At 35.1% G+C, this 16258-nt stretch overlaps 3 protein-coding genes across 6 annotated transcripts; all 3 read left to right on the plus strand.

Moving 5' to 3' along the window:
• Window positions 1-163: 163 nt before the first annotated feature.
• Window positions 164-3738, plus strand: LOC108337263 (transcription factor ALC). 3 transcript variants are annotated; one of them, XM_017573748.2, is made up of 6 exons: window positions 164-571; window positions 1001-1090; window positions 1165-1230; window positions 1370-1435; window positions 2788-3066; window positions 3297-3738. In XM_017573748.2, exons 1-6 carry the CDS (start codon window positions 275-277, stop codon window positions 3375-3377), a joined length of 879 nt encoding a protein of 292 aa, XP_017429237.1. In that variant the 5' UTR covers window positions 164-274; the 3' UTR covers window positions 3378-3738. The 3 variants fall into 3 exon arrangements, with proteins under 3 accessions (XP_017429237.1, XP_017429238.1, XP_052736521.1); XM_017573749.2 differs by having other exon boundaries at window positions 181-571; window positions 1004-1090; XM_052880561.1 differs by lacking the exon at window positions 1001-1090 and having other exon boundaries at window positions 181-571.
• Window positions 3739-5695: 1957 nt separating this feature from the next.
• LOC108337052 (probable BOI-related E3 ubiquitin-protein ligase 3) lies at window positions 5696-8485 on the plus strand. The gene is made up of 4 exons (XM_017573490.2): window positions 5696-5854; window positions 6012-6112; window positions 6442-6764; window positions 7757-8485. The coding sequence occupies exons 1-4, from the start codon at window positions 5781-5783 to the stop codon at window positions 8282-8284; spliced, it is 1026 nt and encodes a 341-aa protein (XP_017428979.1). The 5' UTR covers window positions 5696-5780; the 3' UTR covers window positions 8285-8485.
• On the plus strand, window positions 8046-16042 carry LOC108338319 (uncharacterized). Of its 2 annotated transcripts, none has more exons than XM_052880562.1 (6): window positions 8046-8186; window positions 10445-11653; window positions 14042-14261; window positions 14341-15000; window positions 15087-15662; window positions 15755-16042. In XM_052880562.1, exons 2-6 carry the CDS (start codon window positions 10446-10448, stop codon window positions 15944-15946), a joined length of 2856 nt encoding a protein of 951 aa, XP_052736522.1. In that variant the 5' UTR covers window positions 8046-8186; window position 10445; the 3' UTR covers window positions 15947-16042. The 2 variants fall into 2 exon arrangements, with proteins under 2 accessions (XP_052736522.1, XP_017430607.1); XM_017575118.2 differs by lacking the exon at window positions 8046-8186 and adding an exon at window positions 9687-9896.
• Window positions 16043-16258: the final 216 nt, after the last annotated feature.

Genomic DNA, 16258 nt, shown 5'->3' on the forward strand with positions numbered 1-16258 from the left:
TTGATTAGTTTAATTGTTTATATTTTTGTCTAGGTAACTGAACAGGGAAAGTTATTAATAAATGACCTCGTACAAACAAACAGTATTAATAAAACCAGTTTAAAACGTTAATCCCGCCGCTTAAACAAATCTCTTGTCCTATCTGCTACTATTTCCAACCTGCTGGGCAGAGCATAACATGGCATAACAGAACACACCATAACATCATCAACATTCTCTCTCTCTCTCTCTCTCTCTCTCTCTCATTTCTTTGATCTCTCAACTTTCAAGTTCAATGGCTGGTGACATGCACCAACCACAATCCTCTCTTGGCAGAACCTTCCCTCCTAATTCAGAAGATTTCTCAACCTTCTTCAACCAACTCCTCCACAACCCTCCCACACCAGGAATGGACCCTAATCATTCTGCTTCTGATTTCACCCCAAACAACCTCAACAACAACAACCCTGTTCCTTCCTCTCCCTCAACTTTTCATTTCTCTCAACCCCATCACTACATCCCTGCAACTGATGCCAACACCTTCAAACAACACAACAATAATCACAACCCTGATTTCACTTCTTCTTCTGAGGTACCTCCCCTCCAATGTTTATTTTTGGCTCCCCCACAAAAAACTGTCATCCGTTGCACACACCCTCTGGACACAACTCTTCAATTTAAATATCAAAATTGAAACTTGCTCAACGTCTAAATTCTCTAATGCTATTAGTCAAGGTTTTATATTCTGATCACCCCGGTTGTGTTTTCATTGCGATGATTGGTATTGTGAAAATTTGTACATGAATATGGCTGATGTTGTCATAATTGTGATTGTGAAAACTGAAAAAGCCTTTCAAAGTTTTTTGTTTTTGTAAAATTTTGCTTATAGTTAATGCCTTTTTAGCCTCATAGCTTTGAGGAAACTTGGAACACAGTTGGGTAGATCTTTCGAAAATTAAAAATTGCGTTTTGGATGCCTTTTTTCTGTTAGTGAGTGGAGCTTTCTTTTTGTTTTTGATAGAAGAGTGTGGAGGCAACGAAACCTGTCCCACCACCACGTTCTTCGTCAAAGAGGAGTAGAGCTGCAGAGTTCCATAATTTGTCTGAAAAGGTTCTTTTATTCTTCAACTTTATGAGAAACTTTTATATTTTCTTTGTTTTAATTGATGATTTTGATGTGTGCAGAGAAGAAGGAGTAGGATTAACGAGAAAATGAAAGCCTTGCAGAATTTAATTCCGAATTCTAACAAGGTACTGTATTTCTAATCACTACATACATTCATCTAATCCTTTTCCTCTTCATTAAGCTAATTTATTTTACAAAGGTTTTTCTATCCTCTTTTCTGGATTATTTTCTTCTGGATGAGTCCTTTGTGTTTGTTGTCAACAGACAGACAAAGCTTCAATGCTAGATGAGGCCATAGAATATTTAAAGCAGCTTCAGCTTCAAGTGCAAGTAAGTCTTCTTTCATTCGGCTTGTGATATTATATAATCACTCCTGGGAGATGTCTTTCGTTCTCTACTTGCTCATATGTATTCCCTTGTCCTTTTCATTTTAAGTACTTCACAGATTTTCTTTTTCATGAATACTTTCTTGTACAATTCTTTTGTTACTTAGCTCACTCATAATTTTATAGTTTCTATGGAATATTCACCAATAATTAAAGACTATGTTAGGGAATAAAAATTATTGTATGATACCCGGTTAAGTCACAGAGATTGGCTGGGACCATTTACACATAGTGGTCCTGAACCATACAGTAACTTATTAAGATTGTGTTACTTACAAGTACCCTTTTCTTGTATTTTTGTGATCAATGAAAGGACACATTTTCTTTTTAGATTTTCACTTGAGATGAACAGTTGAGAACTTCATAATCTGTTTTGGACAGTGCAATCAACCTGTCATGCGGTTAAGTTATGAGTCATAGAATCAATAAACAGCAGATATGATGACTGTTTATTCGCATGCTCAACCATGATTTGACATGGAGTTTCTTTTGTTAGTCACCAAAAGATAAACTTTACTTCCGTGCTAACTTAAGAGTTGAGAGGGCAGTGAACTCCTGAATATTCTTGTTGTACACATTGACCTTAACCATAGCATGTGCCGTCGATGAACAAAAGACTAAATGACCTCTTAAAGTTGTTTGAACTCTTTTAGGTACATTTATTCACAAACTGAATTTTTCAGAAAACTTGAGAGTGTTTGGATTAAAGTTGGAAAAACCAAAAGTACTGTTACTTTCAAAGCAATTACTTTTTCCTTCTTCATATGGTATACATTAGAATTTGTTATTATGCATTAAAATTCGTAAAAGTATTTTCTTAACTTCAATTCAAACATAGCCTAGGTGGTTAGGTGAAGACACGCATGGTTTTTATATTACTTCCTTCACAAGAGTCCTTGCATTTGAAGCAAGAACAATGCATAGGTTTACCACCTCGTTCTGAAATTTAACTTTTTATTAGAAGAAAAAGAACAACAATGATCACACTCTAGACCACTAGGCCCCAGAGGCTTTGGTTTATGAACCATCTATCCTAAAAGTTTAAACTTTTAGGCTAAGACACATAAATCACCTGTTTTTATATCACAACTCTAATACGTTTTAGAGTAGGTACAACATCCCGAACATGTAAAAATGCCCAAGTGGCTGAATATTAATTGACTCACTTTAGTTAATTGATGGAGGAAAAAAGAAAAGAGAAGGCTTAGAAGTTGGTATTGCCAGATTTAGGTTATTTGAGTCTATTACTCATTCATTGTCTAATGGTTACTTTAGTGTCTGTGATTGATTCTGCAGATGTTAATGATGAGAAATGGTTTGAGCTTGCATCCAATGTCTTTGCCAGGAGAACTAAGACCTGTGATAATGCCTCAGACTGGGCTGAACCTTGATGAGAGTGATGGACTTCAGAATTCTACTAGTGCAATTGCATCATCTTCAAATGAAGAAAGCTTGGTTCGGCATGCTTTTAGTTTTCCAAAGCAATGCAGCATCTCAGATCAGTCCCATGTTGTGCCCTCAGTGACAAGTTTAGCCACCTCCAATGCCCCATCCACTTTTCATCCTTCTATTAAGGTTCATGCTTAATACTTCGACTCCTCAATATCATTGTGTTCTGAGATGAGATCATCATGTGCTCATAGTACAAATTCCAAAACTCTATCTATATGCTATATAGGTGGAGATTAATCAGAAAGAATCATAGACGTTTCATGATTCAGAATTATATAATAATTTATCTTCATGATCAGTACTTTATTGTTTTGATATATGTTGAGCTTAACAACTCTTGGTGCAATATGAAGGATACACTCTACAACAACATGCCGCAACTGTTTATGGATGCACCAAAGATTGGAAAGAACCCTTCTTCAGACTTGTCTTGATCAGTTCGAGGGATAAATGGATTTATTTTAGAGATGGCAAGTCACCTTGTAAAAGGGTAGCTTTGTTCAGGAATTATAATCTACATTTAAATCTTCTGACTGCAAACACTCCATTGGGTTGATCGTGGTGCTATTGGTAACCATTTGACAGAATCTTTGTGCCCTCGTCGACACTACCATAAAGATGTACAAGTATATTATAACTTCATCAGGCAAAATGAAGCAAATGAACATTATTAGACATTGCAACCTGTGATGTTTTTGGATCTGTTATATTCTTGGATTATTGGATACATATCGATCTACACTATGCTAGAACAGAGAAAACATTATTAGTATTTATGCCAGTAATATCAGTTAATGTTTTTCAGTGACTTATTTCTATTTAAAGTGGAAACAACTGCACTAGGCTTCATTAATCAAACTAGAACACAAAAACAGTAGCTGCATGTGTGGATTTGCCATGTGTACTTTTGACATAACTCACCTTAGCTCTAATAGTTGTTTTTTGCGCTATTTTTTATGTGAATAACTTAGGAACGTGAATTGTGTATTCAAAACCAAACAAGCTACAAATTATTTTCTTTTGTTATTGAAGTGGTTGAGCTTGTTGGAATCTACTTGTCTAGAAGAGTGTGAATAATGATTGTAAAATTGGAAAAAGTTGTCTTTATAAAATGTAGACAGAATATTAAGAGAAAGAGAAGAAGCATGTGCACTTACGGGGAAAGCACGAACCGTTAGCAGTGCGTAGTTATGGAAGAAAAACATGCAATGAGTAACCAACCGTCTACTAGCTAGGAAGGAGTCAGTGGAGTGTCGGAAATGAAAAGGACTTGGAGCATGAGATGAAGATTAAGACATGCATGTTGATGAAAAAACAAAGAAACAAGAGGCTAAATTCCTTCTATGGAATCTCTTCACAGTAATGATCACTAATCATGTTCCATCATTTCTACCTCTAACTTCAGACGTGGTCCTCTACACTAAGATGTTTAGAAATTTGAGCTTTCCTTCTTGACTGTACATTGTCTTTTTCTTTAATTAACAATACTCAAAATAAATCAACTTAACGTAAATTCAACTATTTACTGTCTTCTTAAAAGAATATTCTACCTTATAAAATCAGTCTATAAAATGAGATTGATATTTATTTATATATTTAAAATTCATTTTATTTTTAGGTGAAATCTCCACATATTTCCCTTGTATAAAATATATATATATATATATATATTAAGAGTAACAGACAATAATTTAACAGTGACTTGATAACGATAAATACAATAGGTTCAATAAATAATAAATTTTTGTAAAATTAAACTTTGCATAACTCTAATACTATTGGAATAACTCTTTTAAGTTAACTCGATTTTATAGGATTGACTTATAAAATGATGTTTATATCTATTTATATAATCTAAATTTATTTTATTTATAGTCAGTGAGATTTCTAATCGTGATAAATTTTATTAAACTTTAATGATATTTAATATATTCCTATACCAGTATAAATACAATATCAACATTTCGAATTTAAAATAGATGTATCTTAAGGTGGTGTTTGAAAAGTTCTTTTGAATTTATGAAAATTGGTTATGATTCTATCACATATTTTTCTTACTGAAATAAGATTATTTTCGATGGAAAATGCTTTTCTTCTGTAACAATGGAGAATAATGGTATCAAACCGGGTTGTCCAAAAAAAAAGATGTATAACGTTCATTAGAATTTCACCATTGAAAAAAAATCACTGCTTAAGTTTAATAAACTTAAGAACTGATGTATCATACTAAGAATCATAAGAAAAATATAAATAATGAAGTTATACAACTTACTGAGCTGCCCCTCTTACCTTTAGAGATTCTCTAAGCTTTACAAAAAAGTTTGTCAAAGAAAATTGTTTTTAACTTACGATTAAGCTCTTATTTTTAAAAATTATTAAATGAACATTTAATTAAATTATTTAACAAAATGTCCAAGCAGCCACCCGATGTTGATTAAAAAGAACAAGTCACCCTGATTATGTTAGTTGTATGGGCATTTCTTCCTGTATTCCTTAATTTCAATATGCACCCCCATGGGGTATATTACAGAATACAAAAATATTGATATTTAATGTTTTAGATTGTATAATCAGAATATTTTAGATTGTATAATTAGAATTTTAAAATTCATGAAAATGTAGGTTGAAATTTTGGGGTGGAAGAAGAAATCCCTAGTTGTAATTTTGGGCCAGATTCTCACATTCGGGTTAATCCAACATTTTATTTTATTTTATTTTATGAGATGAATGAATAAAAAAAGGATGAGGGGCAAGTGTGGAAATTAAAAGAAACTTCTGCATCGACCACCTCGTCATTTCCATTTCCTTTTCTCGGTGGTGTTCTTCAATTTCCATCCATGGCTTTCCCTCAGCACCACTTCCAACGGCACTACCAAACCCAACAACAACAGCCACAGGCCAAACCCTTCAGGTATTTACTATAACTATCCTCTCAATTTTTAATGAAATTCAAACCATTTCCCTTCATTTCAACCCTTTTGGTTTTTTTTTCCTTAATTTTTATTTACAATTTCACCTGCTTTGCCTCTTTATATTTCCCCCCTTTATTGTTTTCTTTTTGCTTTCAGAAATCTGCAAACAATAGATGGTCAGATTCCACAGCAGGTGGCGTTTTACAACCCTACTGATTTGCAAGATCAGTCCCAGCATCCACCCTACATACCTCCCTGTATGTAAATTCTTCATCTTTACCTTTCTTTTCTTCAGTTTTCTTCCTTTGTATTTCTAGTTGCATATGTTTAATGCTCTGAAAAATATTAACCCTTTAGGAAATTACCCTAGCTAGACTTGTTGGTGGCAGCTCTTTTGGTCATTTTTAGTCAAAGTTGTTTCATTTTTATTGTGGGGTGATTCAACCACTAGAAAAGTTTAGATTTTTTCGAGTCTTTTTTGTGTGTTTTTCCTAAACATTTCTTATGGTGTAGTTGTGGGGTTGGCATAGTAAGTTAACAAGTAGATTTTATGTGTAATGGCTTTTTTTCTTATGTTGTTGTCTAGTTCATGTTGTTGGGTTTGCTCCGGGTCCTGTTCCTCCTGCTGATGGCAGTGATGGTGGAGTTGATTTGCAATTGCAATGGAATTATGGTTTGGAGCCAGAGAGGAAGAGACTTAAAGAACAGGACTTTTTGGAGAACAATTCTCAGATATCTTCTGTTGATTTTCTCCAACCACGATCAGTTTCAACTGGGTTAGGCTTGTCACTCGACAATACTCGCCTGACATCCACCGGAGACTCAGCTTTGTTGTCGCTCATTGGCGATGACATTGAGCGTGAGTTGCAGCAGCAGGATGTAGAGATAGATAGATTTCTCAAAGTGCAGGTATGCTCAGGTTTTGATGCCTAGTTTACCATTTTATTGATTACATGTTCAAGGTAAACTATTTAATGTTAAACCCATTTAGCCTCATTATTGATGTAAACCTGTTGTATCTTCTACTGTTGATAATTGCACCTGCTAAGTTTTTGCTTGAACTAGGCTTGTGCGAGTATCTCTTCTCTAACTGATATTGTGATTTGTATGAAACATGCTCTCAAGTTTCATGATTAAAGGAAATACCTATTAGAAGTGAGTTATAAGTTATGGAAATGGAAGCTTAGAGAATTCTCATTTGACAGTGCTGAATTACCATGATCAAATGGAGAATCTACCTGCATCCGTTCTAGGCATCTATATAAGTCTAATCTATGACCTACCCCCAAATTCTCGTCTGAACTTATAAAGGCAAGCAATGTCAATGGTTAATGATCTATTATCTGTTCCATGTAATGCTTTTCATATTTCGGACTTGTTAAAGTTTGCATATTTTCTATTAAAGAACTTATGTTGGTCCACACTTGAAGGAAAAAGGTGACCCTCAAGTGCACAGTCACTTTCATATATCTTCAAAACTTTTAGTTTAAAAGAATAGTGAGTGCTCAAAATCCAATGATGGAATTTTATAAAAATATATATGACTAGTAAGGTAGTAGAAGGATGTAGTATGCATATGAGATGCTCAATGTTTTACTTGTTCAGGAGAGTAATCAACCTTTTTGCTGCCTCTTGCTGTTATGGAATAATTGGATCAGTTTAGTTTCTTTAGAAGGTTTGTCAAATGCAAGAAAAAGATAAATCTTATGAAGGTTTGTCATTGCTTCATTATGACAGTATCAACAAAACTGCTTTTCTTTTAATTAATTGCTTCTAAGTTCAAATACTTATGTACTACATTACAACTTGTGTTTTTAACGTGATTTGGCATCTATATAAATGAAGGAAAAAAACTATCTGATATGAATATGCAACATAATTAATCTTCTCTTTTCTAATAGGGTGAAAGGCTGCGTCAATCAATCTTAGAAAAGGTTCAAGCAACACAGCTTCAGAGTGTCTCACTCATAGAAGACAAAGTACTTCAGAAACTTCGCGAGAAAGAAGCTGAGGTTGAAAGCATCAACAAGAGGAACATGGAACTTGAAGACCGAATGGAGCAGTTGACTGTGGAAGCTGGTTCGTGGCAGCAGCGAGCAAGATACAATGAAAACATGATTGCTGCTCTCAAGTTCAACCTTCAGCAAGCATATGTCCAAAGTAGAGATAGTAAAGAAGGATGTGGTGACAGTGAGGTTGATGACACAGCTTCTTGCTGCAATGGCCGTACCCTTGATTTTCATCTGCTTTCTAAGGAGAACACTGATATGAAAGAGATGATGACATGCAAGGCTTGCAGAGTGAATGAAGTGACCATGGTTTTGTTACCTTGTAAGCATCTTTGCCTCTGTAAAGATTGTGAAAGTAAGCTTAGTTTCTGTCCTCTATGTCAATCCTCCAAATTTATAAGCATGGAGGTCTACATGTAACTGCAAAGTATACTTGTACACGTGAAATCTCTAATTTCATGTCATTATTATGTGCGTCTGTTCTTGTAGCTTGTCTCTGAGGACCATGACACGTTGTAACTAGTTTCTAAGATGCATTTGACCATAATGTGTTCCACATGTTTGAGAACAATGGTTATTGAAAGCATCATGCACCGATGCAGGTGACATTTGTACTGTGTATCACAACTTTGTTTTCCAAAAGAAAATTGTTAGAAGAGGTAATCTTACTATTGCTATAAATGTTTTTCCACATAACTTTTTTCCGAAACAATTTCTTCTTCTTAATGTCATTCACTTACAGTTGTTTATTGTGTGATTGTGTAGTGTAGTCACTGATTTTACATGCCATCTTCGTGAGAATGTTATGTTGGTTCTAGTTATATGCTGGGAACTGTTAAACATACATTTTTTCTTAAATATATCTTCTGTTTTAGTTTTTCTTTTTACAAATACTCCACGATACTAAATGGAAACATGTTTCTGGTTTGGATTGAGGTTTCATTCCCAAAAACTACAAAACAGAAAACACATTTTGGTTTTTTTGTATAATCTATTTTGAACATAAAATATTCATTTTGTATGAATACCATGTAGATACAAAAGGTATAACAGCATTAAAAAGTGCAAAGTACTTGATCTCAAGAACATTTTGATGTGGTTCTTGAAGGTATACACAGAATTTTAGTTCGGTGATTTCACTTACTGAAGGACAATTTGAAACTCCTCTTGAGGAAGTAGAAGCAGCTTGTAATATTTCTTTTTATTCAAAAATATGTATCTAATTTTTCTTCGACAAAAGAAGTCTCACAAACTCCCTTCCTCTTTATCTCAAACTGTGTATAATACTTCGTTAGATAAATAGGCTATATATAACAACCTACAATTTTCTGTTATTTAATTTATATCTTTCTTTCTTAGACCCTTTATTAATCATAAACCGATTTTAGGTCCCATATATGTATTTTCCTTGGATATTCTCCATCTGACAAATGCTATTTGTTCTCCAAAATGTTATTTTTAATGATTATAAACTTTCATATTCTAACATTTTTCCAAAAATGTTATTTTTAATGAATATAAACTTTCATATTCTAATCTTTTTCCAAAATGTTATTTTTAATGAATATAAACTTTCATATTCTAATCTTTTTTCCAAAACAAAATGCAAATTTCACTTTTTTTTTCTTATGCACTATTTCCTTTGACAATTATACCCAAATTACCCTTTTTATCACCACAAATCAGTAAACCCTATTAATATTTTATTAAATATAAATAGAAGCAGAACTTGAAAAATATTATCAGTATTGTTTATAATTTGTAAAACAGCTATAATGCAAAACTAAATTAATCAAATAAGTGTGTTGTAACATATTTCATCACATGCCCCTTTCAGTCCTTCTTCACTGAGGGATATTTCAATAAGCGCTTTCGCTGAGCGATATTTCAATTCACTTGCACTAAGGGACTTTCATTAATCTGCGAGCTTCCCATTTCTCAGTGCCTCAAATCTCTTTCTTCCATCCCTTTGGGCACTTCATTTCCCTTCAAGCTATTTCCTTTCCTCTCTTCTACCACTCACTCGTTTCAAGTAAGCAATATTTTTATTTTTCTTTTCCTCGTTTTCTTCACTTGTGATTGGGTTGTATGTTGATTTCAACGTTGGAAAGGGAGTCGTGGATTGCGTTTTAAAGTCGGAGTTTTTATGTTTTTTCTTTTCCGGAAAATAATGAGGATTAGGGTTTGTTCCCTTTTTATTTTCTATTGTATGAAGCATTAAGATGATGTCATTGAAGGATGTAGAGAGTGGCTGCTGTTGCGCTTGTGATTGTTTGATTATCGGTAATTTATTGGTTCCTTCTCACTAGGTGTTCGATAAAATGTCTTATTGTGAACATTTTTCTAGCAAAGTTTCTACCTTTTTATAACCCACCTGTTTTTATATGTGATGCATATTCCATAAGCGGCGAGGTTAAACTGTGTGTGTACTTTTGCAACCAGTTTCTTTTGCCGCTCATGCATGTTTTTGGTTCAATTGTTGATCTCATGGCAATGTGAATTCCCTTTCTTTCCTTCTTTTTTTGTTTGTGATCAGAATTGTTGTTGTTGTTTTTTTTTTTTTAATGTTTTTTCTGTCAGGATGGATCCTCCAACCGGACCACCCGGGAAAAAAAGGAAGATCTCAAAATCCCAAGGCATTCCATCTTTTGATTCCCACCGGTTCCTTACAGAAGATCACCAACAATGGTACGCAGTAGTCGAGAACCGGAACTTATTACCGGAACGAAAGGTTGTTTTACAAACAGGTGAACACGAAGAGTTTCAACAAGAGCTCCAGAGGCGAAAATGGATCAAATTGACGAAATACGCGGCTCATGCAAATGTAGCCGTTGTAAAAGAATTCTATGCCAATGCAATGTTGCTCAAAGCAGGAGATCCAACCTTCAAAAGCTTTGTCAGAGGCAAAGAGATATCCTATAGTGGCCGAGTCATTAACCGTTTCCTGGGTACGGAACTAAATTTGGGTCCATCAGGCTGTCAATATGTTGAATGGTGCAATAAGAAAAAGGACTACTTGAAGGTGGCTGAAAAACTGTGCAAGCGTGGGGCAGACTATGTAACTAGTGCAGCAGGCCACAAACGGAGAATTTTGAGAGGCGATTTGGTTCCCTTAGCGCAGATATGGACGTCTTTTCTGCATTCCAACATTTCTCCTTGTTCTCACACCTCAGATATCACTGAGAGGAGATCCCAAATGGTATATGCTATTATGGCTGGATTATCCATGGATGTTGGAGCCATCATGGCTCAGGAGATTCATTTGACAGCAAACTCAGGCAGTACTGGTCAGCTGAGTTTCCCGTCTCTAATCACCGAGCTTTGTCGCAGGGCAGGAGTTGATGTCTCAGAGCCACCTTTCCAAAAACCTCGGCAGCCTATTAATGCCCAGTTCATTTTGAAAAACTGTATGGGAAGTGAAACTCGTGCTCCCTTAGTGAGAGCTGCGCCTCCTGCTGTACCTGGTAGCATCCCTCATCGACTCGGGCTATTAGAGACTGATCAGCAATTGATCCACCAGAAGTTGGATGCCTTGTACCGTTCCCAGGTTTTGATGATGAGCAGCATACGGAGCCTCATACCTGGCATTTCTCAGGACTCATTTCATTTTCCATCTGCAGAGGAGTTTGATTCCAATGTCGCATGGCCGAAACATCCTGAAAAGCAGGATTCTATTGAGGAAACAGATGAGCATGCGGTTGAGAAGGAGGTGGATGAGCCTGCTGAGGAGGAGGGGGTGAGGATGCTGTTGATGCTAAGGAAGAAGAGGATGAGCACCTTGGAGACTAGGTGATTGAATGTTGGACACTGTTTTCTTTCACTTTTATATCGATTTGTGTTCTGTTTATTTTTATTCTGATCTTTACTCTAGCTGTTAAACTGTTATATGCTGTTTCACTGATGAGTTACTGATTTTTCGTTGCTTTCGTTAATGGAATTTTCACTGTCTACAACCTCTTTGTTTTGCATTGCTCCCATTTGTTTCTCTTGAAATGAGAGTTGTTTATATGAGTATCTGATTTGTGCTTTTGTTGTGTTGTGGGTTCTTTTGGATTTTATATATAGCCTTGATGCTTAGCTTGAGCTATGTGCAACTAACGAGTGTGACATGATAATTTCGAAAAGTTCAATTGAATGCATCAGCATATATCCTTGTGAGTCACAAGTCCCTTTATTGATTCTTTTTTGTGAGTGCCACTTTTGAGACTTCTGCTGTTAAATTTGCTTAGTTCTTGCTGAATGCATAATTTGCATGCATGTTGTAGAAATTATCAGACCAATTTATTTTTATACAAGAAGTCAACCTTGAAATCTTTTTCTTGTGATGTCTCTCTGAGCTTGAAAAACAAAGAACTTTTTGTTCTTAACATACTTAAGATGAAAAATAATTAAGGGTAGTCATGGATTTAATTTTTTGAAATCTAGATCCAATAAAATAGATTGGACCTACACTCCAAATCCATTTGAATTAGATAAACTAGATTTGAATTTTTTCATTCCAATTTAATTGGATTAAATCTATATTGAATTCACTTTATTAATTAGATTAAATTTAATGAAACCATCTAATAGACCTGACTAATGGGTTTTAAAATGAAATTAAGTTTTTTTTCTCTTCTTGTACCCTTATTATTAATGATTGTACCCCCATAATAACAGAAAAAAATTAAAATACTTTTTCTCAGTGTATCACACTACCTTTGCATTGTTACTAACAGAAAAAAAAATTAAAATGCTTTTTCTCATTGTATCACACTACCTTTGCATTGTTATTGTCGCCACATATTGTCATTACCATCGTTGTTGTACCATCCCTCTTACATAGGAAGAAGAAGAGAGAGAGAATGTTCTGAGAAAAAAGTTCCTTTTGGAAAGTTCATTCTAGAATGCATTTCATGTATTTCAAAAAAACTCGTTTTAGATAACTGATTCTAAAAGGTATCACATCTGTTCTAGAAAGCTTGTTCAGAAAATTCTATTATAAAAAACTTGTTCTAAAAGGATTGTTTTGAAAATTCTGTTATGAAAATCTTATTCCAAACATTTTGTTCTAGAAATCATGCTCTAAAGATTCTGGAAAGCTTGTTCTAGAACAGATAATTTGGAATTCAATTTTCGAGGGACAAAATGATCATTTTAAAAATTGTAGAGGTGTTGCTAGAAAGTGTGGCAGTGCAATCATGGCGGTGTAGGAAGGAAAAACCATGAAAATGAAAGGGAGGCCTAAGCGCACTTATTGGAGGTCAATTGATAACGAGCCTCTTTCTTCCTACACCTCTTTGCACCTTCATAAAACTCATAAACCTCATTTTACCCTTTTAAAAATTTAAGTTTAATTACTCATTTGGTCCTTATTTTCATCCAAAAATGTCAAGTTAGTCTTTCAATTTTTTTAAGTCTCAATATGATTTTGATATGTGAAAGTTGACATAATTTGGTCATGATTTCTGAAAAATTGATACAATTTAGTCATTTTTGTTAAATTTCTTGAAACGGATCAATGATTTTTGAAAAATCCTTGATCTGTTTCAAGAAATTTAATAGAAATGAACAAATTGCATCAATTTTTCACAAATTAGAACCAAATTGCATCTATTTTCACAAATCGTATCAAATTGAGACTAAAAAAAATTGGAGGATCAACTTGGCAATTTTGGCATTTTTGGACGAAAGTAGGAACCAAATGACTAATTAAGCAAAAATTTTTGTAAAAACATAAAACTTTATTCACCCTTCTCACTTCCTTATTCTCTTCTCATTGAACGTCCATACTCCTCACCATCTTCACCCTTTACCTCCATTTTCATTGGTGAGAAGCTTTTGGAGCAGGAATTGTGAACGTTTGCCTGCATCTGGTGATTGATTAAAGAGGTAATCTTCCACTTCTTTATCCGTTTTAGGGGGTGGGGACAGTGGTTATGACATTTGTGGTTTTAAATTTGATTATGCGTGTTTTTGAAATACATTTTAGAATGTATATTTTTTGTGAGATGCATTCCGGATTGTGCATTCTGAAAGATATCTTTAAATGTGAAAATATGCTTTGAAATACACATTCCAGAATGTATGTTTTCTAAATTTGAAAGCACATATATTAATATGCAATAGATGTTATGTATCTATGATTTGATTAATACAATTTTAATGTTTGTTGATATGAAATTATGTACTATATAGGAGGAGAGGTGGTGCAAGCCAAGGTGAAGGCAAGCAGGGGCCTACGTCTTTGGCCTGTAGAAAAAACTCTGCAGAAGCTGTAGAAGGGATTAGTGTAGATCCTGTGACTTTAGCTGTAAGGGGTAATGAGCAGCAGGAAGGATTTCTTGGAGGACCATCAGACCCTTCTTTACTGGTTAGTTATGTTGATCACGTGGCATATAGACTATGGGACGGCGAGGTTAGTTTAAAATTTTGACTTTGATGTTATTTTGATGATGATTTTGTATTTTATATATTATAACACATGTATCTATTAGGATCGAGGAGAATTGAAATTAGTCTCCCATGGTCGTAAATTGAGTAAATTCGGGATTTATGATCCTCATATTGAGGCATATGTACTTAATTCTGGTTTATTGCCTTTGTGCTACATAAGTTATGAGACAGCTGATAAGGGATTGATATCAGCATTTGTGGAGAGGTGGCATCGAGACACGAACAGCTTTCATCTCCCAGTTGGTGAGATGACCATAACATTAGATGATGTGTCGGCACTGCTTCATATCTCCATTGTGGGACAATTTTGTACATATGAGCAGCTGGAATTTGCCACTGCGGCAATAGTTTTGGTGGACTTGTTGGGAGTTGAGCATGAAGATGCGACCTCAGAAATGAGACATTGTCGTGGGGCACATGTAAGACTTAGTTGGCTACGAGAGGTTTACGAGGAATCATGTGTCCAACAGCGTTGGGAATGCGCAGCACGAGCATACTTGTTGCATCTTGTAGGATGTACTATATTTGCTGATAAGAGTGCGACTTCCATTAGTGTGTCATACCTACTACTATTTAGGAATCTGAGAATGTGTGGCAAATATTCATGGGGAGCCGCTGCATTGACACACATGTACGAGCAGTTAGGTGATGCATGCTTTGCACAAACGAAACAATTGGGTGGTTATGCCACGCTTGTCCAGGTAAATGATATATAAATTGATTTTAAATTTAATTTTCTTTTTATCTAAACACATGATGTTAGAATGTTTTCCTTAAAATTTTATAGGCTTGGATATACGAGCACTTTCCAGGGATGGGAAATAGGGACATCGTCCCAGCATATCAAGAAGTTCAACCGCGAGCTGCACGATATGTTACCAGACGACATATCTCTACCGTTAGAGTGGTTAGGTTGCAGTTAGATAATTTGACCCATGCTGGAGTCATATGGAACCCTTATGAAGCGCATAGGATCACTCAACCCTTCGAGTCAATTACTCTCTTTTCTGGTTTCATTCGTTTGGGTGCGTCTATGCATCGTCATATGCCGGAGCGAGTCTTGCGACAATATGGCTACGAGCAGACTGTTCCGAGATCTCCCACGACGATTGATAGTGTTGACTTGACTATCATTGATGAACGGTGGTTACACTTCGCAGACCACCTAGTGACAGGGATGATACCAGCTACCTCAGCGTCTGCTTGTGCTGACGGTTACATGAATTGGTATAAGAGTGTGTCACACCCTTACATACTTTCTAGTGGAAAGGAAGGTCGACCCAGTGTCTTACCACGCCAACATTGTCATAGCTCAGATGAAGGAGGTAGACTCACACCACCACAGCATGAGCATGCTTGTTTGGTAAGTCATTTAGGTCATATATATTCATTATTTATTTACCATGATGTTTACTGTGATTGTATGATTGATTGCTTTGATTTTGATGAATGTAGGACATATTTAGTCGCATCGCGAACGAGTTACAAAAGATGATTGATTGCGGTGAGGTGACTGAAGGAAGAAGTCCAGCATGGGTTGGGACCCAAACATCACTACAATTAGCCCGTGATGTCATTGATAACAAAACGATTTGTATTAGATGTTCTCGTAATGTATTTGAGAGACACGATGAGCATAGTAGTTAAATTTGACTTGTTTTGTATATTTAAGTGTTGTATAAGATATAATCTGTGAAAATTTGTTTTCATTTTATATATATTTTGAGGAACCTCTTCTTGTAGTATGAAAGTATATATAACTGTGAAATATATTATAAATGCCTTCATGTTCGACGATACAATACAATAATTTAATCAATCCTTTGCAAGATTAACATACTGATTTTAATACGTAACAATTGTGCTAATGTTTCTATTCTATTAAGATAAAAGGAGGGCAACAACTTAGCTTCATGGTAACACTGTGTGAACCATAACATATCAACATTTTTTATGGCA

Source organism: Vigna angularis, chromosome 7 (assembly GCF_016808095.1).
Source record: "Vigna angularis cultivar LongXiaoDou No.4 chromosome 7, ASM1680809v1, whole genome shotgun sequence".
Taxonomy (NCBI): domain Eukaryota; kingdom Viridiplantae; phylum Streptophyta; class Magnoliopsida; order Fabales; family Fabaceae; genus Vigna; species Vigna angularis.

Bases quoted from the DNA above. Each gene is read 5' to 3' on its own strand.
- LOC108337263 (XM_017573748.2), top strand. From the start codon at position 275: ATGGCTGGTGACATGCACCAACCACAATCCTCTCTTGGCAGAACCTTC. The intron at 1,231-1,369 runs GTACTGTATTTC...TGTTGTCAACAG, and splicing joins TAATTCCGAATTCTAACAAG to ACAGACAAAGCTTCAATGCT. The intron at 1,436-2,787 runs GTAAGTCTTCTT...TTGATTCTGCAG, and splicing joins AGCTTCAGCTTCAAGTGCAA to ATGTTAATGATGAGAAATGG.
- LOC108337052 (XM_017573490.2), top strand. From the start codon at position 5,781: ATGGCTTTCCCTCAGCACCACTTCCAACGGCACTACCAAACCCAACAA. The intron at 5,855-6,011 runs GTATTTACTATA...TTTTGCTTTCAG, and splicing joins CCACAGGCCAAACCCTTCAG to AAATCTGCAAACAATAGATG. The intron at 6,113-6,441 runs GTATGTAAATTC...GTTGTTGTCTAG, and splicing joins TCCACCCTACATACCTCCCT to TTCATGTTGTTGGGTTTGCT.
- LOC108338319 (XM_052880562.1), top strand. From the start codon at position 10,446: ATGGATCCTCCAACCGGACCACCCGGGAAAAAAAGGAAGATCTCAAAA. The intron at 11,654-14,041 runs GTGATTGAATGT...TGTACTATATAG, and splicing joins ATGAGCACCTTGGAGACTAG to GAGGAGAGGTGGTGCAAGCC. The intron at 14,262-14,340 runs GTTAGTTTAAAA...TGTATCTATTAG, and splicing joins ATAGACTATGGGACGGCGAG to GATCGAGGAGAATTGAAATT.